This window comes from Belonocnema kinseyi, chromosome 3 (assembly GCF_010883055.1).
Source record: "Belonocnema kinseyi isolate 2016_QV_RU_SX_M_011 chromosome 3, B_treatae_v1, whole genome shotgun sequence".
NCBI classification, from domain to species: domain Eukaryota; kingdom Metazoa; phylum Arthropoda; class Insecta; order Hymenoptera; family Cynipidae; genus Belonocnema; species Belonocnema kinseyi.
Window position 1 is genome coordinate 162,291,920 of NC_046659.1, and position 25,433 is coordinate 162,317,352.

At 28.4% G+C, this 25,433-nt stretch overlaps 1 protein-coding gene across 4 annotated transcripts in view; it reads left to right on the forward strand.

Moving 5' to 3' along the window:
- LOC117169106 (protein FAM49B) overlaps nt 1-25,433 on the forward strand; it is a 48,481-nt gene that overhangs the window by 17,099 nt on the left and 5,949 nt on the right. For 2 of the 4 annotated variants that reach the window (XM_033355251.1, XM_033355253.1), the window contains 3 exons: nt 20,705-20,846; nt 21,955-22,179; nt 24,587-24,921. In XM_033355251.1, coding sequence (XP_033211142.1) covers nt 20,762-20,846; nt 21,955-22,179; nt 24,587-24,921 — 645 coding nt within the window. In that variant the 5' untranslated portion in view covers nt 20,705-20,761. Of the gene's footprint in view, nt 1-14,556; nt 14,680-20,359; nt 20,495-20,704; nt 20,847-21,954; nt 22,180-24,586; nt 24,922-25,433 lie in introns of those variants that run through there. The other 2 variants (XM_033355255.1, XM_033355254.1) reach the window with 2 other exon arrangements.

The window sequence follows — 25,433 nt, forward strand, 5'->3', positions numbered from 1 at the left end:
AAAAAGATGCGCCTTGAAATTCTCTACAAGTATCAGTCTTTAAAATTGAAATTAGAAAGATTTTAAAAATTGACACTCAGGACAATACTTCTCAGGCTGAATTCGGCCGTGTCCCCCCTTTTGGTCGCCAGGGGTTCAATTACTTCTGTTGAATTTAAATGATTATTGTCTCACTTCAACTGAAAAGTTGAAAGTCAGTTGCAAGATTAGGAAAAAACCGTGACTCTCTCACGTACCTAAAAAGTAAAAAAAGATTTAACCTGTTTAATTTATTAAGAAAAAATGAATTTCTAACACAATAAATGGATTTTCATCGAAACATTAAAAATTTCAGTTAAAAACAACAAAATAATTTTCAACAGGAAAAAAATGAAAAAAGACAAAGCGCTGGATAATTTGTTATCTCGCGCTATACGCGCTCCGTCATTGTACTTCCTCGAACAACTGAAATATAGTTATTGTGAATTCTCTATTGTTAAAACTCCTCCGGCCTTAACGAACACATTCTCATTCCGCGTCTCGTGAGGAAAAATGGTTTAAAGCAATTCTTCAGACCTATTTTTAAATGAATGTTATGGCTTGTGCCATTGGTCAAAAATTAAAGTTTTTCATTTTTAACATAGTTTTTTTTTACAAATAAACCGAAAACCACGCATCCTATTAAAAAGTGAATAATGAAAAATTTATAGATCTTTTCTTGTGCTTTTTCAAAATTTTTTTAATCAAACAAAAATCAAAATTTGAAGCCGAAAAACGCACGATATAAAAAAAAGTCAAGAAAAGAAAAACATTTCGTTTTGAAAGCCCTACAAGATTATCATACCCAATTTTTTGATTTACTTCAAAAATCGAAAATTCAAATTTTGATTGCACAAAAAATAATGAATGGAAAATAAAAAATTCTATTCTGTGGACAAACTATGTAGGATACGAAAAAAGATGAATTAACAAAAATGTTTATCCCCAAAAAGATCTAGAATTTCGTTAAGAATCACTTCTTGATAGGAAGCGTACTTTTTGTTTTATTCGTGAAAAATAACGTTGAAAAAAATAAAATAAAAAAATGTGTTGTGAAACGACGATAGTTACGAGAGAAAAAATAAAAAAAAAACCTGTTTACAAATATCTGTCGAAAATTGAGCGCGCAGTGTGAGTGTCATGATGAGAATGTGTACCTCAAAGCCTACAGAGCTTTGAGAAACTTAATCTTTGACTATACTTAATTAAGCAGACAATTCAGAATATGAAGACGCATATAAATACTGCCATAACTTTGTTCAAAATTCATTTATTTTTCTGAGGACACTTGTATTTCCTTAAAATTTCGTCTTTTTGGTAGAATAAACTTGGTTGAAAATTCCTTTTTATTTTTATAAAAATTAAATTTTTTAAGCTCAAAATTGAAGTATTCCATATCTGGTGAAAAATGTATCGTTTATAAGTTGAGAATTGAACTATTTGTTTGAAAATTCATACACTTTGTTGAAAATTCGTCTTTTTGGGTAGGAAATTAATCGTTTTGGTTGAAAGTTCATATATTCAACTATTTTGTTGAATTCTTTTCTTAAAAATTAATTTTTCAAACTGAAAATTCATTGATTCTATTTTCAGGTAAAAAATATACACCAGAACCCCGATTTAGTAACAGTGTCGGGAGATGCCTGGAAATAGGCTTGTTCCTAAATCGGGGAATCCTAACATAGAAAGTATGAGCCGCCTGAACTGTTTCCAATTGGAATGAATAATATTGCGCAATGTGCTCGACTGAGTACTCGCGCAGTGCGATGCTTCCGAACAATTTTTGGAATCAAAAAACTGGGGGTTATGAAATCGGAGTTCTGGAAACTTTGGTTAAACATTTCCCTTGTTTAATCGAAAATTGTTCTAGGTTACTTTAAGTGTATAGGAGTAAAGAGTAGCCTAAGATTGATAATGTACGTCCCCTATATTGAAGATCCTAGAATATTGTGCAGACGAAAAAGGACATGTGATTGAAAATGTGATCTCTAATTTTTTCGATTCGATTTTTCCTTTTCGAATGAAAGAGTAATTAGCCTACTTTCATGTACAACAAATGAAGGGGAAAAAAATGTAGTGACTTTGTCCTAAATGGGAAAGGCACTCTTTACTCCGGTTAGACGTGAAAAACGTGGCCTACTCTTATCTATTCCTAATGGAAAATCGAGATTTAAATCCGCCTAATCGATAGACTGCTAGTTTTAATTCTGAGTCATTATACTTCCTTCCATTTTCTAATTATCACCTCTAAAATTCAATTAATTAATTAATTTGTTTATGTTGAATTCGTTTGATGCCCTGACAGACCAATAAATCAAAACAATGTCACACCAACAAAATTAATTAATTAGCATGGTCGACACAAAATAACATCGAGATTAAAATTAAAATATTTTCCTCGAAATTTTTTAATTTTATTTTGGTGGAAACAATTTTTATTTTGAGTTCCAAGTATCACTGTTTGGTTAACTTTTTTTTCCTTCTTCACTAAAAAATATTTCATGGTAGAAAATGTGTCTTTTTGGTTTTAAACTTTTATTATTTATAATTTTGGTCAAGTACCGTAAAGTCGTGCCGTGTGCGTTGGCATCCTACCGTTAGGACGCCTCGATTACTTTATTCAACATTATTTTTTTTCTTAAATATTCATCATTTTTATTGAAAATTTCATTTATTCAGTATAAAAATTGCAATTTTTAAGCCGAAGAGACGAATTTTCAACAAAATAATATAAAAAATTTTTTAAACAGCAGACTTTTTAACCCAATTATTAAATTTTCAACAGAATAGTTCAACTTGAATTTAAAAACTCAACTACTTAGTTGTAAATTGAACTTCTTTTTTAAAAGTTAGATTTCTTTTGTTGACAATTTAACTTTTTAGTTGAAAATTAAACTATTTTGTTGAAAATTTTATAATTTGGCTAAAAAGTACTTTTTCTTAAATTTGTCTTCTTATTTTATTCAAAATGTAACTGTTTTTAGTTGAAAATTTAATAATTGGGTGCAAAATTAAAGTATGTGTAAATTCATTTTTTTGTGGTAGAAAATTAATCTTCTTGATTGAGATGCAATCCCTTGACTGAAATTTCAATTTATTTGTTAAAAATTTATTATATTAGTTAAAGATCCATATCGTTGGATGAAAATTAAACTATTTAATTAAAAAATAGTTTTTTTTTATTCAAAATGAATTTTTTCACTGAGAATCGAACCATTCCATTTATGATTAAAAATGGATTTTTTTTTAGCTGAAAGGTTAATTATTTTATAAAAAATTTTTTGTCGAGCTGGAAAATTAAATGTTTAAATTGAAACTTTAACTAATTAACAACTTTATTGAAAATTCTTCTTTTTTTTGATGAGTTATACTTTTTGATTTAAAATAAAAATATTTGTTGGTTGAAAATCGAACAATTTTTTTGAAGATTCATTTTTTAAATTAATAATTAATTTTTTTTTTTAAGTGGAAAATGAAGAATTATATTTTGGATTGAAAATTATTATTCTTTGGTTCAAAACTCCACTCTTTTGTTGAAAATTCGTTTTTTTTTTGTTTAAAATTAATCGGTTTTGGTCCAGGATTCAATTTTATTGTTAAAGTTTCGTCTTCTTTCATTTGAATTCATTTGTTTTTAATTTAAATTAAGTTGTTTTTAGCTGAAATGTCACTTATTATATTTTATATTAAGAATTCATATTTTTGTTTGAAAAAAATATTGAGAATGTATACAGAAATAATTTTTATGAAAAGAGCACATTTAAAATTCCTGAAAATAAGGATTACTATGCACTAACCTTTCGGTTTTTATAATTGGGCCATCGACATGATTACTATTATTATTTTAATAAGCGGCAACTCTTTTTCCATTTAAATTTTTATATCAGGAAAATAATAATTTATATTTCTGTATTTTTCATTTTAATTTTATTACATTTTTTAAAATCTTTTACAACAAGAACAGCACCTTTATGACCTAGGACGAACGTTAATCGAGATCTGAATTATAAACAATCAATGGGAATATTAGCTGGATTTTATTAATAATTTTTAACTCCTTTTGATTCACTAATTAAAAAGAAAGATGCTAGATGTTTTCATATACAAAATGATTAAAAATATTCTTTAACTAATAATATTCTAAATTAAAGAATTTTAAATGTCAATCTTCAAAGTGAGGTCTAAAATACAACTACATTTTTTAAAAATAAAAAAATATCAATTATTACTTTTCAAAATTGTAAATCTTTGATTTTTGAATCTTTAAAATTCGAGCGTTTTTAATTTTTGCGAATTACAATCGCAAGTTACAATGCAAGTTTTCAATTCTACAATTAAAAATTCTGTAGTTTTTGTGATTGACATTTCAAATTTCTTCAATTTAGAATATTTCTGATTGAAAGCTTGACTTTTGATTTTCAAAATCATCAAAATTTAAGAATTCTAATTTGTAAATCTAAAAAATTGAAGAGATTTCAGTTGTGTATCTTCAAAATAGAACATTATTTGGGTTATTGCCAAAAAGTTGACGATTTTAGACAATCAGATTTTCGAAAATAAAAATATTTTAACGCTGCCTAAAATAAATCTTTTTTAATTAATGAATGTATTTGTGATGGGTATGAGTGGTGCAGATTGTAAATATTCATAGCTATGGTTAAAAAATATCATGTTTGTATGTTACTCACTTTAATAATCTTAGGAAATTAAAACAAATATTGTTGGTAAATTGTATAAAAAATTCCAAGAATTGGCTGAATTGGCAAGTTGAAGTCAAAATATACAAAAAAGAAACAAAAAAATCGTTTCTTATTAAAAACAAGGTAGAAGCATCGCGGAATATTAAAGATTTTTTTCATTTCGAATTTAGAATTGAAAACATGATTTTAGATTTTCAACATCACACGGAGAAAAATAGATATTGATAAGCAGATACTAAAAACTTTGATATTTAACCATAATATATAGATATTACGGCACACTATCTAATATCTTCTATTCGACATAGAAAATATTAAAGGGCAATATCTGTTTATATTGAAAGTATAAAATATGTGATATTAACAGTTAATATCTAAGATATTGAAAAAGCTAAATTTTATCGGAGCAAGGTCGCTGACGTGTGGCGTGGCGACAAACGATTTTTTCTGTATCTTGAGCTTTCATCGTGTGCATTGAGGGTTTTCGCATGTCTATTGCACTATAAGTTTTGGTGGAAAATGGATTAAATGTTTTTCGATATGTTATAATTTTCTCAAGAAAATGAGGACTCAGCTACAGGCATCTTTCATATTAGCCTTGAACAGTGTGTCATCTGTTTAACACAAAAATCGCATAATTATGCAAAAAGGCGAATGCTTGATGATTCGGATATTCAAAACAGAGGACTACGATATTAACATTCTTTTGCATTTTACAGAAAATGGCATGCTTTACAGGTAATTTTTGCACAATTAAAAAATATTTCTTGAATATCTTAGATTCTGCCCTTTAATATCTTGGATATTGTCAGTTAAAATCTTCTCTTTAATATCTACGGATGCTCTACTTCAGTATCTAGATTTCTGTCCCACAGTTAAATCGCTAAGACATTACCTATTAATATCTAGATAGTCTGTGCTAACATCTATTTTTCTCCGTGCATCGTTAAGAATTTTTATTTATACATATTTTGAATTAAACAGTAGTCTATTTATAATTTATTAAACTGAACTATTCCAAACAGAATTCGAAATTATTAAATAATTTAAAATTATACAAAAGCAAAAAAAAAAAAAAATTAAGCAATTATAACTTTTGTGTAAACAATAAAAAATTTCCAGAATTGGCTGAATTATGCTGAGATGAAGTAAAAGAAGAACAAAAAGAAACGAAAATTTTTGTTACCAATAAAGACGCATAAATATCGTGTTTCGCATGCCACATCGAGTTTAGATTTTCAACTTCATGAAAATTTAAAGATTTTTATTTCTACATCTTTAAATGTATACAAAAACAAGAATTTTGAAAGCCAACTAAAATATATTTGTTTGATTAAGTGCATCCCAGAAGAGTATGAAAATATAAAACTAAATATTCAATGAATGAATCTATTTGTGATGAATATGCATTTTACAGGTAGTGAATCTGTACAATTTATAAATTCGGTTGGAACAATAATGTTAATTTGTTGTTTCTTCCAACAGTCGTAGAATATTATAAAGAATATTTCCCGTAAATTTCATAAAAATTTTTCAAGAATTGGCTGAATTGTGGCGAGTTGAAGTAAAAAGATAAAAAAAGAAAAAAGAAAAAAGAAAAAAGAAAAAAAATGTCTTTGATGTCAATAAAGAAGCAGAAATATCGAGTTCCACATGCAATATGATATAATATCGATTTCGGGATGTGGTTGGCATTGGGAACAGTTCGAAATATCATCACCCTTTTCGCTTTCTATGGACGAATTACGAGTAACGGATGCAGGGGCCTCACGTGTCGTGAGAATATTCGTCCACACGTGTGAGATCCGTCCTTCCCGTCCTTCCCGTCCTTCCCGTTCTTCCCGTTCTTCCCGTCCTTCTCCCCCAACCGTGACGTGACGCAAATCCCAGCGAATATATGGGGATTATTTGTCATTTCAACAAAAACAACAAGAACAAAAAATTCTCCCTCTTGTCCTCGTCACGTAAAACCAAACTTTTCTTTCATTCATTTCACCCTCCTAAAATGTTAACTGACGATTATGTTAATGACTCATGACCATCCACAGAATCGAGTCAAGTCATTGATAAGGCCCCTCAGTAGGGACAATCATTTGACAAAGAATACAATCATTTCTTTTCTTTTCAATCTGATACTAGCAAAAATAATATTTATATTATTACAATACTATTTATTTAGTGAATAGGGAGTGAGAAATTATTACGCGACATTTAAGGGGTTGGGGGTGTCACATGTTGTATTTCACAAAACAGTTGACTCTTCGACCAAAGGAGATGACGAAGGAAATAGTTTAATCTAGCATAAGATAATTATACTTTAAACAAAATAAGAACAGTTTGAGAGACATTTTTTCACTATTTGGAAATAAAAGTCAATATTAAAAAATATCGATTTTGAATAAGTGGACAGAAAATAATGAGCATCAAATTATTCAAATAAATTCGTTGAAAATTTTACGAAATAACTAAACTTTCAATGAAGAAGTATTATTTTTTACTAAAAACATTAATTTTCGACCAAAAGATAAATTTTAAACAAAATACATTAATTTTAACTCAAAATAAGCACGTATCATTTTCAGATGAAAAAAACTAATTTTCAACAACAAAGAAGACGAATTTCCAACAGAATAGTTATGCATTCAAATTAATAATACAATTTTTATCAAAGGAGTTAATTTTCAAACGAATAATTTAATTTACTATCAACAAGACGACTTTTATTACAAAACAGCTGTTTGCTTAATTTAAAAATGTGAATTTTTAACAAACGAATTAACTTACTTCCAAATAGTTTCTTTTCAACTAAAATAAAGAATCTTCAAAAAAAAAAGTTAATTTAAAATAGAAAACAATTAAATTCAATCAAGCAGTTGAGTTTTCAAGAATCTTCAGTTATGAATTTTTAATAAAAGACAAGAACTTTTTACTAACAAAATAAATTTTTGATTGAAAATCTTATTTTTCTATAATCATAATATTTACATTGTCGCTACATAAATTAACTTCTGAAAGAGATACTTTTTTCAACTAAAGAGACAACATTTTTAACAAAAAAAAAAAAAATTCTTCAGTGAAGCCGAGAAAAAAAATCAACAAAACTGTTGTAATTTCAAGTAAAAAATGCGAATTTCCTATGACATATTTGAATTTTCAACCTTTAAATACAAATTTTCTTAGATAAAAATTATTTTTCAACGAAATAGTTACATCTTCAATCAGAGAGATAAATACAATTTTTAACTAAATGCTGAAGCTCACAAAAAACAAATTTCGAAGAAAAGAGTTCGACATAGAGTTGAATTTCTAACCGACAATTTTTTTAGACAAGTAGATTAATTTTATACAAAAAAGATAAATTATAAAAAAAAAATACAATAATTTTTAACAAAAAAGAAGAATTTTTTACAAAATAGTTCAACATTAACGCAAGTGGTTGAAATTTTAATTAAAAAAATTCATTTTTAACGAAACATGTAATAGTTAATATTTCAAGTCAATATTCAATATTGTCAATATTTCAATAAATATGGAATATATATTTTCACTGGGAAAAAATTAATTCTTAACAAAAGAAAGGAATTGTTAACAAAAAGTTAATTTTTTTTTACGAAAAAGGTTAATTTTCTACAAAAAAAGATGAATTTTGAACTAAAAAGGATAAATTTCCAATCAAAAATGGAATAGTTAAATTTTCATTAAGAACTGCAACCAAATTTTAAACAAAATATTTTAATTTTAAATTCTAAATATGTTTTTTTTTTAATAAAGGGTGAGGTTTTTGTGCCAGTGGTGCGGTTGAAAAAAAATAACAAAAAAAATTGAGGTCAAATGAAGTTTGAAAAGATAAAAGTTAAAGATAAAAATTACGAGGGATCATTTTGGGAAGACAATAATTGTACCCCCGGTGCGTTTGCTGAGTCAGGCAGACCTCCAGGGTCGCTTGGCACGTGACAGAATTATAAGCCCATCCCATGGTTCCAAACATTGCAAAGTAGAATTACCTTAACATTTTTTAAATTAAAAAATTAAATTTAAAATAAATCAAAATTAAAATTTTTTCAACCACTGACATTCAAATTTAACTACACAATTTTTGGAAAATAAAAAAACCAGAAATATAACGAGTAAATTTTTTCAAATTAAAAAAAATTGTGATTAAATTAAAAAAAAAAAAAATACACGCACACACGAAGACCATTTCCCAATAAATTAGGGTGACAATAAAAAATTTAAACTTTTAAATTTTGTAATGAATATTGCCATACATTTTCTTTTATTAAAGAAATCTTGTATTTCGTAATACAACAAAAACATAAATTACCTATGGTACTTTAAAATGTATTTTGTGACTAAAATTAGTTGAAAATGACTAATGTGTATGAATTATTTAACTAATGTTTCTTTTGAATACAACAAAAAAAGAATTGAAATTTATAAGGATTCGAGGTGAATATAAACGAATTCGGGATGAATTCATAAGAATTCATAGTGAATTCAAAACCATTGAAACAAATGCAATTAAAAAAAATAAGTTTGTTCATTGAATCGCAATAAATGACAGTAAACACAATTCAGGACGAATTCAACAGAATTGAAGTGAATTAAAAAAAAAATTTTAATAGAAAAATGAATATTTCATACAAATTTAAGCGAATTACAAACAATTCAAGAATTTAACAAAATTAATTGAATTGAATAGATTTAGAGTGATTTTGAACAAATTTATTGAAATTAAAAAGAATTTGTTAAAAGACTTTAGGGTGAATGAAAAGAATTTTAAAACATCATTAAATTAATAAAAATTCAAGTAAATTCCAAAGAATTTAGATTGAATTTCAAATGAATTTGAATGAATTGGGAAAAATCTTAAATATTCCATTGATTTAATTTAAAATGGAGTGAGGTTAGAAGAACTCAATGGAATTAAAGAGAATTCGATGGCATTGATACGAATCCATTGTGAATATTAAAGAATTCAGGGTGTATTACAAATAATTCAAGTGAATGCAACAACATTTTTGAAATCTGAAATTTTCTATTGAATTATGATAAATAGGAGTCAGTAGAAAACAGTAGAACAGAATTTCAGTTGAGTTTCAAAGACTTCTGGGTGAATTAAACGAAACTAAAAAAATCTATTGAATTTAGAAGAATTCAAGTAAATTCTAAAGGATTACAAAATAATTTAGGGCGAATTCCAGAGGAATGCAACAAAAAGTTGGAAAAAAATTAAGATGCGCTAAATATTAAATTAAATTAATCAATAATAAAGTCATTTTAGGAGGATTATAAGGGAAATGAGAGAAATGCGACGAAATTCATCAAAATTCATCAAAATTGAAGAATATTAATGAAATTCATTTAATTCATTAGATTCGGAAGTGAATTCTCAAAAATTTAGGGGAATTCAAAAGAATTGATGAAATTTCTAAGAATTCAAGTTGAGTTTCAAAGACTGCGGGGTGAATAAAAAGACCAAACAAATTGGAAAATATTAAAATCCAAGAGAGATCTATCGAATTTAGTAAATTTTAAGGGAATTCCAAAAAATTATTATTGTATTCAAAAGAATGTAATAGATAGCAGTCTTTTTTCATCGAAAGCAAGATTAATTAGCAGGTAGTGTTTACAAAACTTTAAAATTCGAAGTTTTTATCAAATTTTTAAAAATAGAATTTTAATTAAAAATCTAAATTTTTCATAATAATTAATATCAACGATAAAAAAAATGATGACCAAACCTTCGATGAGTTTGATGTGATATATATAAATTAAGATAATTATTAACAATGAAGAACTCTTTACTATCGCATTATTTCTGACTATGCCATTATGAAAAGTGAAACGTGTTATTCGCACGGTTAGACGGTACATAAAACATAAATAATGGGAAAATATACATACATACATAATCAGTAAAAAAATTCTCCATACAAATTGCTAGTACATCGCCTGTGGAACAATCCACCTAAAATATTTATAATTCATCAGCTCTTTATTTCCTGACCGTTAGATTGTACGAAATTTAAAAAAAAAATTTTAATTTAATTTAAATTTTTCGACTTAAAAAAAATTTAATTATACCATTTATTTTATAGGTTCTGTATTTTTCTACATTTGCGATTTTGGGTTTGCATATCAAAAGTATTCATTCCAATTGAATAATTAAACATCTATTTGTTTCTAGTTATATAAATAAATTGGAATTTAAAGCATTTAAAAATAAATAATTTTAAGCCTGAATTATTTAAATTTAACTATTCCTTAATTTAAAGCTTGAAAGCGTTTAAAAATTTCAAATTTTAGCGTAACATCGAAATACATTTTGGTCTCCAATTATTTGTATAATTTTGAATCAAAATCAAGGATTAAAAATTAAATAATGATTTCAAATAAATAGGGAAAGTAGAAGGAGGATAAGCCGGGAAATTAGGGAAAGTAGGGAACGTTAAGGAAGAGTAATATGGGAATTAGGGGAATATCAGGGGAAATAAAAAGGAAGTATGTGAAATGAGGGGAGATTAACTGGGGGAAGTGAGGAATAGTGAGATTGTAGGATAATTAGGAGGTAGGGTAAGGGAGGAGAAATGAAGGGTGGGAAGCAGGAGAAGCCATGGGAAATGAGGGGGGGAGGGGTTAGCGTAATAAGTAGATAGGGTAGGCTAAGATAAATTGGGAGAAGGGAAGTGTGAGAAGTGATGGAGAATGAGTCGAGAGCAAGTAAAGGCTGTGCTGGGAAATGACAAGAGGGGAAGCAGGAGAAGCGATTGAGGGGTAGTGGGGAAATTAGGGTAAACGAGGAGTACAGTAGGAGAATAAGAGGGAAGTAGGCAAAGTAAGGGGAGAGTTACTGAGGGGAGTGAGGAGAAGATGGAAAGTAGGGAGAAATAATAGAAGGAGAAGTAGGGGATATCATGAAAAATGTGGTTAGGTAGAATAAAGGAAATGGTGGAAAATGAGGGGTGAGAAGTAGTGAAAGTTATGAAAAATAAGAAACCGTAGGGGAAATTTGGGGGTAGGGGAAGTCTTGTGAGGGAAGGCACAGTAGGAGGAGTGAGTGGAGGGAAAATTAGTTGGTGGGAAAGTGAGAGAAATGTGGGAGAGAAAGAGGAGGAAATTATGGGAGGGCAAGTGAGGAAGCACAGTTTGAAGTGTGAGAAGGGAAAGGTTGGGAGGTTAAGATTTGAACGAATTACATGACTTCCGATCCCTATTATTTTAAAAATCATTACCGGTATTAAATAATAGTTTCCAATTTATTTTCTTCCAAGTGACAATAGTGCAGAAAAGTAAACAGATAGCCACTTGAATGAGTTCTGCTGGGTAGGATTCTCAAACTATTTTTAATTTTTTTCAGCCATGTTTCATACTTAAATTCTCACTCTATTTCTGCGGTAAATTGGCTTTCCATTTGGTTTTTTTTTTCATGGTGCCATTAGCCATGGACTTTAGCCAATTTGCGGGAGACGAAGGAAAATTCCATGTAGTCAAGACTGCCTAAATTTACTTCGAATTCCTTCGACGGAGAATTTGAATTTTCGCCGGCCTCGTAACAACCAGAGCACAGTTGGACAAAATAATTGTTTTGACACATGAAACAAACTTCTTTTACGAAAAAGTATTATAAGAAAATCATTTTAGGACTATAATAATTTTTGAAATAAAATTATGGAAAAATGATTAATTATAGAAAATAATATTAATAAAATATCGAAGTAATTACTTTTGCAAAAAGTATAAGATACTCACAGTTTTTAAATTTACATTATATTTACGTTGTTAAATAAAGCTTGTTTAAATATGTCAGTTTTTATATATTTTTGTATGAGTTGAATATCTTAATATTATTAATTTCTGTAATATTCGAAAAATTTAAGCAATTAAAAAATTGCTTTTTTAACCAATATTATTTAATACAAATACAATAATTAATTATTTTAAGCAGAGATTTAAACAAAATATTCAATGTAATTAAAAAAATTATTCTTTAAATTTGAATTATTATTAAAGAACTCTCATTAGAAGTTTTTCTTTAAATGTGCACAGTAGTATTTTTAAATTATTGCACTTGTAATAAAAGTGTTGTTTTTTGTATTATTCTTTGGAATGAAGAAATATTTTTTCAATTATTGTTGTTCAAAATTTGAACAGTAAATTGAAAATAAAAATAATTAAATTCGAATATTTCTCTATTATATTTTTGATGAATAAATGTGATTTATTTATAATTATTTATTCTTTTATTTTAGATAATACAAAACTTAAAGTTAATAAATAACAATAAAATTGACAAATTAAAAAATGCTGTACTACTATTAATTTCATATTTGAATTTAAAGCGTGACACCAAGAAAAAAAATCTGCCCGCTAAGCGGGCACATTCTCATCGTGCGCTACGCGCGTTGCTCACTTCGCTTGCAAGTTTGAGCGTACCTAGGGCGCGCGACTGTTGAATCTCGCGCTTCAAGCTCGATAATGAGTTACCTCGCGCTTCGCGCTCGGATATTTATTCTTTGCATTTGGAATTCTTGAAAAAAACTTTATCAAAAAGATATCTTTTAGATGGCTGTATTTATATGCGTCTTCATATTGTGAATTGTCTACTTAATTAAGTATAGTCAAAGATTAAGTTTCTCAAAGCTCTGTAGGCTTCGAGGTACACATTCTCATCGTGACACACGCGCTGCGCGCTCGATTTCCGACAGACATTTGTAAACAGGTTTGGTTGAATCTTTTTTTTTCTCCTCACTTTCGTCGTTTTTCTACACATTTTTTTTTATTTTATTTTTTTCAGCGTTATTTTTCACGAATAAAACAAAAAGTACGCATCCTATCAAGAAGTGATTCTTAACGAAAAAAAAAGTTTTTCTTCTCTTGACTTTTTTTCATATCGTGCATTTTTTGGCTTAAAATGTTGATTTTCGGTTGATTAAAAAATTTTTGGAAACGCTATAACTCTGAGAATTTTATTGTTATCGAAAAAAGCCATAAGAATAAATTTTTTGTTCTTTTCAATACTGTAAATATCCGTACATAGAATTTTCAAATGCAGAAAAAAATGTTCTCAAAAACTTTCAAAATGCGCCCACTTTTTGAATTTTTATCAAAAATGGCTGGTTCGCGAACTCGTCCTTTCTTTTGGGACCTAAAAAAAGTGTGCCAAAGATGGATTTGATTCCTTCATTTTTTCGAGAGTTATCGTGTTTACGGACGGACGGACGGACGGACGGACAGACAGACAGACAGACAGACAGACAGACAGACAGACAGACAGACGCCATTGTCTTGAAACGTGAAGATCCGTTGAAAAAGTGTACTGTGAAATTTCCGACAATTCTAATACTTTCTCAATCATAAATGATGAGAATGTAAAAATCGCGCGTGCAGCGTACGTAAATTTGAACTGATGAACGTATTGCGAAGTTTTTTCTTTAATACACATCATAAAATTCTCAATAAACGTAAAAGAGAGTATTTTTTAAATTGTTTAGTGTATAACAGTATATAAACAAATAAAGAGAAAAAATAAAAACTCAATAATTGAGGAAAGTACTATATATATTTCCAAAGTTATTTAAATTAAAAGAAAATAAATAATAATAAATTTAATGATTTAATAAATGCAAAGGTTTGGTATCAATATTAAGTTTAATTTCATATTTTAATTTAAAAATTGCCTGAGAGAAAAAAAATGATTGCAGGGCGCGCGGATTTGAACCATTGTGCAGCGCAAGCGCTATCTGGAGGGGGTTTCTGAAACAGATTCCATTGATTTTTCCCGTATCCTACAGCCGTCCTTTGACCAAATAAGGAAATCGCATGCCGCGATATTAACGCCGACATTCGTTGTCATGATCGCGCGCTGAATGAAACTAGATAATTTATTTATTTATTGCTGAATCGCGTGGTTATAAGAACTAATTATGCACATAGAACGATTTCTTATCAGGTGGTAGTGGTGAGTTTTTAATTAATTGGGATTTGAATTTTTTGAAGCGTTTGGCGATGAAAAGTGAGTAGTTTTTGCATTATACTTGAAGATTGTGGCTGTGCGCTTATTGTTTGACATCCTCAATCTGATTCGCTAATGGCGAATTAAAATAGAAAAATAAGTTAATAATTGAATTTAAAGAAAATTAATTTAGAATAATGTGGGAAACAATTTCCGGAGTTTATATTTTATTTTTCATTGGTTATTTTGATTAAAAATAAGGAAAACTATTTGTTTAATTTAAGAGTAATTAATTGTTAGTTTGATATCATAGAATCAGTGCAGAAAAAAGATCAATTAATTTAGAAAAAATGTCAGACTCTTTGTTTTTATTCAAGCAAAGATTAAACAGATTTAAATAACCTTGATTTTTTTCTTTTTTACATATTGTTTTTATTTATGCTCTTTTTTTTATTAAAATTAGCATTATTAATTAATTACTGTAAATAAATTTTGATATGAAAAAATAATACTTGCAATTTATAAAAAGTGGAATCTGTTATTTTATTTGCAACCAAGAAATATTTTACAGTAGTTGAATTTTCAATCAAATTATGAATTTTAATTTTAATTCAGACATTTGAGATCAACAAAAAAGTCCAACTTTTAGCAAGTTAGCTAAATCCTAATCCAAAAAGATAAATTTCGAAACAAAAAATAAATAAAAATAACTTTCTATCCAAAAAGACGAATTTTCATGAAAATGCATAAATTTTCTACAAAAGAAAATGCCCAACCAGAAAAAAACTAATTTCCAACAAATAGTTAAATTTTAAACCAAAAAGATGATTTTGTAACTAAAATAATAAATCTTCAAACCAGAAAGGAAATTAACAAAATATTTCTATTTTCAACCAGAGTAGCTCAATTTTTTGAACAAAAAAATGGGTTCTCAAAGAAAAATATAAAATTTTTACATAAAAATTGAATGCCCAACCAAAACAAGTTAATTTTCCAACAAAGAGCGAAAAAGATGTCAACCTAATACTGGAATTTTTAACGAAGTAATAAATTGTTACAATTTTCAACGAGAAAGACTTTTTCAACAAAATACATTAATTCACATCTGGAACGAGATTTTCTAACAAAGTAGTTATTTTTCAATCAAAGAGATGCATTTTTAATTAAAACAATGAACCTTTAAAAAAGGTTGAATTTTCTACCAAAAGCAATAGCTTAATAATTTTAAAAAACCGTAAAATATTAAAATTTTTAACCAAAAACAGTCGAACGAAGCTTCTACGAATAGGGGAGAATTGTCGAACCTAAAACATGAATTTTCAAGCGAAATAGATTTTTAGTCAAAAAAGAAAAAAATTTCATCCAAATACTTGAACATTCAACTAAGAAAGACGAATTCTCCATCAAAAATGAAAATTGTTTAATGTTTAGTAGAAAAATTACTTTTCAATAAAAAACTAATTTCTAATAGAATATTTAAAGTTTTCAACCGAAGAGATAAATTTTCCACTAAATAAATGAATCTTTAAACTCTAAGAAATTAACTGTGAATTAAAGACAGAAGTTCATAACCAAGAAAAAGGTAAATATTCAATAAAAAATAGAATAGTTCAACTGAGATGATGAATATTAAAAAAATGTAATGAAGTAGATTAATTTTAAAACAGAAATGTTTAATTCTGAACCAAAAAAGAATTGACATATATTAATATAGTCTCTGATTATTATTATTTTCTATTAAATTGTACACTTATTTATATTCTTCCTCCTGTGAAATGATCACTAAAAAAATGCGAAAAGAATTTACTGATATAATTGAATTTATTTAAAACCGGATAAGAGATTGATTTCCTGTGGTTGCAGCGCAATGTACCGTTGAAGCACCTCCCATTGCACAGTTTTTAATTCCTTTTTTTTTAAATCAGAGTAGAATAGAAAGTGATATAAAAATTCTGAATTAATTAACTATTGTACACTCCAGGTCCCATAGAAGCAGGTTTGCTTTTTGTAATTTCGAGAACTGCTGGCCCCCGCAGTTTCTCAGTTCTAGGGGCGAGAGACGCTTGAAACTATTGCTCGAAATGACCGCAGTGCGCGAGTACTCAGTCGAGTACATTGCGCAATATTATGCATTCAAATTATAAACGCTTCAGGCGATCCTGACAGTCTACGTTTCAAGGACACCGATTTAGTAACAACGCCAGTTCGAGGCAAACCTCTAAACTGGTATTGTATGGGACTTGGAGTGTACTTTTAATTATTGTTAATAAGTTGACTTCGTTAAAAAAAGCTGCGATGTATTCTTTTTTATGTATTTCAAGATTTAAGAAATATTTTCTTATTCTAGATCGTTTTTTATTTTTATAAATATTAAATAAAGACATCCTTATCAATCAACAAGATCGGTAACTCGTGAAATTTTCGGGAAAAGATTAACCAATCAAATTATCACTAATCTGCAAAAAGTAACACGTAAAGTTGTAATTAGTCATTGAGCGTGAAACTAGCTGCAACTGTGATGTGTAATTAAAGGAAAAATGAAGAAAGCATAGAGTGAAAATAACCCTCGAATTTCCTGATTATTGCAGTTCACCTTTCTAATTTTATTTTCTCTTATTGTTAATTTATGTCGATGCATGTGGTAAAACTCTATGAAAATTTAAATGAGATGTAATTAAAAATTACGTCACACTGTCAAGGGATGGGAGCGGGGGGGGGGGGGGGGGGGGGGGGGGGGGGGGGGGGGGGGGGGGGGGGTTATAGTGACGATTTATGAAGTATTCGGGGAGGCATTAACACGAAATGCGATACACAATGTGGACAATATAAGTGTGAAAAAGAATTTTTTAAAGTACTTAAACAAATTCAAATTAGCGATTTTATTTACAAGTAGAGGAACCAAACATATAAACTTCACACTCTTTCCCCCTATTCCACTTTTTCCTTTTGAAAAGAAAGAATTTCTCTTTTTTGCGTTGAATATTAATCTTGTCTAGTTGGAAATTCAGCGATTAGGTTAAAACTCACGTATTTTCTTGAAAATTCAAGTTTCTTGGTAGAAAATTAATTGAATTGACTGAAAATTCATCCGTTTAGTTAAAAATGTATTTTTCATTTGAGAATTAAATTGTCTTGGTAAAATTTCGGTTTTTTGTGAAAATTAGATTCTTTTTTAATATTCTTAAAAATAAAAATTCTTTCTAGTTTCAAATTTATTTTTTTGGATGCAAGTTGAACTATTTTGTCCGAAATGCGTCTGTTTGGCCCAGAATTGATCTGATTCGTATAAAATTAACTTTTCTGCTTAAAAATTAATTTTTGTATAATATAGCTGTTCTGTGGAGGATTCGACTTTTCTGAACAAAAATTAATATTATTGGTTGTAAATTTTTATTTTTAATTAAACATTTATTTCTTCGGCTGTAAATTTAACTATTTTATTGCAATGCATACGTTTTTTGATTGAAAGTAAACCTTTTTTTTATGTATTTTATTGAAAATATATCTTTTTTCTGTAGATAATCAATGTTATGCGTTAAAATTCCACCTATTTAATTAAAGAAGGAACTATTTGGTTGAAAAATAATTGTTTTGTAAATGAAAAATGTTTTTTTTCAACTGCAAATGCAAATAATCCATTTATGGCTAAAACTTTGTTCGATTTTCATCTATTTCATGTATTTTGTTATAAATTCGTCTTTTTTAGTGGAAAATTAGTCTTCTTAATTGAAAATTCAATTTCTTGGCTGAAAGTTGAACTAATTATTTAAAAATGTATTTTATTATTTGCAGATACATCTTCTTGTCTGTGAATCTAATTATTTGGTCGTAAATTTGTTATTCTTTTATATAATTAACTTTTTGGATTTAAAATTAAATTATTTCATATCTGGTTAAAAATTCATCGTTTTTAATGGAATATTCAACTATATGGTGAAAAATGAACTTTTTTGTCGAAAGTTCATATTTTCTGGTAGAAAATTCATTCTTTCGGGTTGAAAATTTTACTGTTTTACAGAGAATTTGCCTTTTTGGTTCGAAAATTCAACAATTTGTTTGTATTTTTTTTTCTCTTTCAACCAAGAAGTCCTTTTGGGTTTGAAAATCCGACATTTTTTTGGAAAATTTTTGTTTTTTGTTTAAAAAATAATTTCTTTTGGTAGGAATATGATATTTTTAGGTGAAAAAGGCAACTGTTTGGTTAAAAATGAATTAGTTTTGGTGAAGGTTTCAAATATCATCTATTACATTTTTCTTTGGGAATCCGTCGTTTTGATTGAATTTGACTGTTGTTGATTCAAGAGTAAAATTATTTTCATTTGTTAGATATCAATTATCCTGTTGAAAATTTAACTGTTTGGTTAAACATTAGTTCTTTTGGATTTAAAATTGAAATGTTTTTTTTTTTGGTTGAAAAGTTCTTTGCGGAAAATTCAATTGTCTTCTAAGAAATTCGTGTTTTTGACTTGAATATTCGACTATCTGGTTAAAAATTCAACTATTTGCGGTTCAACTTAAATGTTTTCGTTTAAAAATTCGAGCAATTGTGTATTTAAAATAAATTCGATCAACTGTGTCTTTAAAAATTCAAGTATTTTGTTGAAAAATAAATTGTTTTATAGCAAAATTAACTATTTGGTTATAAATTTAACAATTTTGTTATTTTTTTTGCTGAAATGTAAATGACCAAATATCTTGTTAAGAATTATTTTTGTGGAATATTATCTCTTTATTCATCTTGAGAATACTTTGGGTTGTGAATTCTGTTAAAATATTACGTTTTGTGTTTTATTTTAGGCGTTTATCAAATGAAGTGGAAAATAAAATTTTAAATAAAAAGGTGGGATTGTTTGTATTTGTGACATTACACTGGGGAGATAAAGCTTGGTGTGAAGATTCTTTGATGATGCAGGGAAGACATGACATTTTTTAAAAAAAAGTGTGATCTAGACTTTGAACGGCCCCTGATAAGATAATTATTATTCACATCACCAATGGCAAATTATACAATGTTCACTGGATCGTACATCCGTTTTATTCGGCACTTACCTAATCTAATGGACCAATCAATCACACTTGTGTTCATTGATTGGCTTTATAACAGAAGGATGGATTTATTTTTTCAATATTTATGACATGCACTTTTTAAATAGAGTCAATTATTTATTTCTGGGAAGGGCAAACAAATTGCGAGCCGCGGTTAAAAACAATCAACCCACAAGAATAGAAATTGTTTCGCTATTATGTTAAATAATTGTATTTATTTCTAAGGTGACGACTATTGACAGGGTTGCTACAGAAGTCCGGTTTTGAAATTCAATGACTTTTTCAGTATTTAAAATATGCATTTTAAATTTTGTATCAAAATGATTCTTTTCTTTTGAACTTAAAAAAAGTCGCTTATGCTATTCTGAGATTTCGCAGGTGCGGTCATCGCCATCTAATTATTTATATAAATTCGGATCTCGTCTCTAAAATTATTGTACGAAATCCATTAAATCCGCGATTTCGATACAGCTGGGGCTTGATGTTTTTGCATGTATTTAATGGTATGCGAGAATTACTCTATATCTATATATCTATATATCTATACATATATATATATATATATGTATCATGCTGGAATTGGCCACTGGCCTCCTGGCACTCCGCAGAACCTCGAATTCCATTGGACGAGCAGCAGCAACTCTGTCGCGAAACAACCTCACTTCCGTCAATCTGCTTCTACTGTTCGATCAGTTCGATCAAAATCTTTTATTAAATTATCGAAAACCGATTTTCGCTTGCTAACCTATTTTATCGCTATTATTTATATATCAAGGTAATAAATAGTTTTTGCAACTTTAATCAAGGTTTCTCCCAGATTTAAGTGCTATTAATATATTAAGAACTTTTATATTTATTTACAATTTATTTATTTATTTATCGAAAGTTTTTAAATTAGAAAATATTAATCAAAAGTTTGTTGATACTGTAATTTTCTCTTGTTTATTTATATCGACATTTTTATAGTATTTTGTTCTGATTTCAGCTACTTTTTCTGATGTGACTTTCTGCTCTCGCTGAGCCTGGAATTTTTAAATTAAAAATGGGAAAGCTTTTGAGTCTTTTGGCTCGGGATGAATCTACATGCTGCACTCCACAAAAGTATGAAGTCTTTTTGGACTTTGAAAGTGAGTTTGAAACAATTATATTATTATACACTTCCCTTTTCCCCTTGCACTCTTTCACAGATGTACAAAGTCTTTATTTAACTTTGAAAGTGAGTTTCTTTTTGCAAAATTATATTATTATACTTTTTCCCCTTCTTCTTTTCACTTTTCTCTTCCTCCTGTCCCTTCCCTATTTCCATTTTTCTCTTAACCTTTAACTCTTTTCTGACACTACGAAGTATTTTAGACTTGGAAAATGAGTTTCTTTTTGGAAATTATATTAGAGTGAGACTCTGATGTAGGACCCCCTGATATAGTCCTTCAGAGAATTGACGCCGCGCCGCAAGTGTGAATGAAAGGAGCTGTGCGGGGTGTGCGGCGGTCGCTCAGGCGTGAACAAACAAAAGCGGAGCGGAACTCATTTCGGTTTGTTCTCCACCACCGCTAGCTCTAACCCTAGCGCACAATTAGAGTTTCACTACATTATACATTACTTTTTTCTCCTTGAAGTTCGTCCTTTCACTCTCTTATTTCCCTTTTCATTCTTTCACAACGGTACAAAGTATTTTTGGACTTGAAAAGTGAGTTTTTTTTGTCAGAAAACTATATTGTTATACCTTTCCTCTGTTTCCTCGTCTGTTTCCTCTTCACGTTTCCTTTTTCTTCTATCCCCTTTCAAGATTTTACGACAGTACAAAGTCTTTATAGTCTTTAAAGTGATTTTTCTTAAATAAAATTATATTATTTTAAACTAAGAATTTAGTTGGAAAGTTATAAAGTTACATTTAATTTTTATAAAGGAAATTCTGTTCACTTATTTATTTACAATTAAGAGTGTAGGGTATTTGAAATTCATTCTTTAAATTCCCAAAATTTGTAAGCCGAATTTACTATCCCTTGTCCCTTATCCCTCATTCCTGATTCCTGATCCCTTCCCTTATCCTCTATCCCTTGTTTCTTATCCCTCACCTCCTACCTTATAGCCTTCCCCCAATCTCCTACCCTTATCCCTTATCCCCTATCCCCTATCCCTAATCCCTATCCCCTTTCCATTTTGTAATAGAATTTCTTACATTTTTGTTTAATTGGACAAATAATAATCTGATGGTATCATTTTCAATAATTTTAGATGCTCAACCATCCGAAAACGAGAGGGAAACCTTTGAAGAAGTGCAGAGAGTTCTGAAAAATTCTGAATCAATTTTGGAAGAAATTCAGTGTTATAAAGGCGCTGGGAAGGAAATCAGAGAGGCCATTTCTGCACCAACTGAAGATTGTCAACGAAGGGCTTATCTGACTGTAGCACCTCTAGTCGCCAAGCTCAAAAGATTTTATGAATTTTCTCTCGAATTAGGTCAGTACTTTTCTATATTTGATTCACTGGTAAAATCGGTCATTTTGAATCAACCATTAATTAAATTAATCAATTAAATCAACCATTTTGAATGGTCCTATCAGTATGATTTCGATTTAACTAATCCGTAACTTTCATTGATTAAATCAGACATTTTTTACTTGAGTTTAACTATTTTTATCGAATTAAAATCAATCCTTACTAGTGACTGATTGGATTCAGCTAGCAACATTAATTGATTAATCTGTTAAAACAACTTTTTCGTCAGTAGAAATACCTGATTGGTCAGCCAAAGCATTAAATCAGTAATGTTTAATGATTAAAGATGTAAATTTCTCTTGTTTTGAAACGATCTAATCAGTATCTTTTATGGACGGAATCAGTCGAGTTAAATCATTTTATCTGTAAATAACACTGATTAAATTAGTTTTTTTGTATTGTCTAACCAGTTAATTTCATTGATTGAATCAGTCAATCTGAATGATCTAAGAAGTGAGCTTCACTAAATAAATAATTCTTCTTGATTGATCTAACCAGTAACATCCACTGACCAAATCAGTCATTTCCAATAATTTAAACTGTAACTTTCATTGATTAAATTAGTCATTTTTAATTTTTTAATTAGTAGCTATCCTTAATTAAATCTGCAATTTTTATTGATTTAATTAGTAACTTTCATTGAGTAAATCAGTCTTTTTTATTTGAGTTCAACAATTTTTATCGTCTAAAAATCAGTCCTTTCTAGTTCTGTTGAATCTCAGTCGAACATTTCAAGTGGGTAACTGATTCAGTGAGCCATATCGACCGATATATCTGTTAAACTGAGTGCTTTGTCAATATAAATAACAGCTTTTTAGTAAAGGTATTTCTAATTAATTTTATCAGTCAAATTTTGACTGCCTTAAGTGTTGCAGATTCGGCAGCCATCCAATCAGTTAAAATGACGTTTTAAATCAGTCAACTTTACTCAGTCATTAAACCAGTCACTTAAAACGGACCAATAAGAAATTTTACTGATAAAATCAATCATTTTTATTAGTTTAATCAGTGACTTTCACTAATTAATTAATTCATTCAGTTTATATTATTTAAACTGAAGCTTTTGCTGATTTCGACATTGGTTTTAAATTATCTGAACAGTATATTTCACGAATCAAATAAGCGATTTTAATTTTTTTAATCTGTAAATTTCATTGAGTGAATTAGCTTTTTTAGGGTTGAGTTTAATGATTTTATATTGACTAAATATCGGTTATTTTCAAAAGACTAATGATTTCAGTCAGCAATATTGACTGATTTGTCTGTTAAAACAATTTTTTTTATAATAAATAAATAAATTCTAAGCCAAAGCATGACTGATTCAATTGATGTAGATTCGACGACTGAAAATTTAGTAAAAACTAACTTTTTATATCAGTAAATTCAATTCACTGACAAAATCAGCAATTTTCACTGATTAACTAATTCATTTTAATGATCCAACCAGTAATTTACACTAATTAATTAGTTATTTTGAATAATCTGAACTGTGACTTTCAGTCATTACATAATTTGATTTGAATGGTCTGATCAGTAGCTTTCAGTAATTGGATCAGTCAATTTGATTGACATTATATGTATTTTTCAATTCAAGCCACTATTAAAATCAGCAATTTAAAATAATTCAACCAGTAACTTTCACTAATTAGATGAGTGGTTGTGCAAAAAAATCTGTTTTGTTCATAGAAATGAATTAGTTTTAAGGCAAACCATACTGATTCAAATAATGCAGAATCGATGACTAAAAAATCAGTCAGAAGTAAGTTTGTATATCAGTGAATTTGATTCACTGACAAAATATGTCATTTTAATTAATTAGATCATTTATTCTTAAATATCTAACCAGTAACCTTTACTAATTAAATCAATCATATTGAATGTTCTAAGCTGTAACTTTCACTCATTAAATAATTATTTTTGAAGGGTCTTATCAGTAACTTTCAGCAATTGAATCAGTACTTTTGGTCAATCTAATAGGTATTTTTCAATTTGAGTCACTGGTCAAATCAGTATTATCGAATAATCCTATCAGTAAGTTTCACAACTTAAATCAGTCATTTAAAATGCTCTCAGCTAACTGTCACTATTTAAGTAATGAATTTTAAGTGCTCTGATCAGTAGCTTTCAGTAAATAAATAAGTCATATCGATTCTTCTGTGATCAGTGGTTTTTATTTATCAAATCAGTAATTTCAAGTGACTGAACAATTCAATCACTAATAGAGACTGATTTATCAGTTAAAAATAATGTTTAGTCAGTAAATTGAAAAAGAGGAATTATTTAATTTATTTAATTCATTTAATTTATTTGATTTATTTAATTAACTAATGTTATGAATGAATCTTTGAAATGTATTGGTTTCTTGCAGAGGGCGTTGTTCCAAAAATTCTGGGTCAGCTCTGTTCAGGAAATATGTCGCCAACTCAGCATTTGGAAACACAACAAGCCCTCGTAAAGCAACTGGCTGAAATTCTGGAATTTGTTTTGAAATTCGACGAACATAAAATGAAAACACCTGCCATTCAAAATGACTTCAGCTATTATCGCAGAACCCTGACGAGAGCTTCTTTGTCTCGTCAAGGCAGTACTGAAAAGGACCTCGTTGTCGGGAATGAATTAGCAAATAGAATGAGTTTATTTTATGCACACGCAACACCTATGCTTCGAGTTCTCAGCCACGCTACCATTACTTTTTTAATGCTCGTAAGTTACTCTCTTCACATTTGTTATTATAATTTTAGCCACTTTTTATTTTATTTTATTCTATTTTATTTTATTATTATTTTTTAAACAAAGTTACAAAAAATAGCAGTTTTTAAAGAAATATTCCGTTCACAGTTCCAAGCCCCGAGGTATATGTGCAATAAACTTAAACCGTAACCTGAGTATACAAAAAAGGCAAATAAGTGGTTGATTGTACAATTTTATTGTTACAAATAATAAACAAATAAACATTGTCCATACTTTTTTCACGAAAGAAATTATTTGTCATCTGATATGTATCAAAGTATCATCTTTGACGAATTAAACATATTAGAAAATGATTAACACTTAACAATTGGCTTACTTATACATTATTTATGTTAACAAATACAAAATAATTTTCATCAATTTTTGAGGCAAAACGAATTCTTTCCTATTTCATGTGTATCTAACTATCTTATCAGATATAATAAACTATAGAAAATTCTCAAACTCTAAAATTTAAGTTTGCT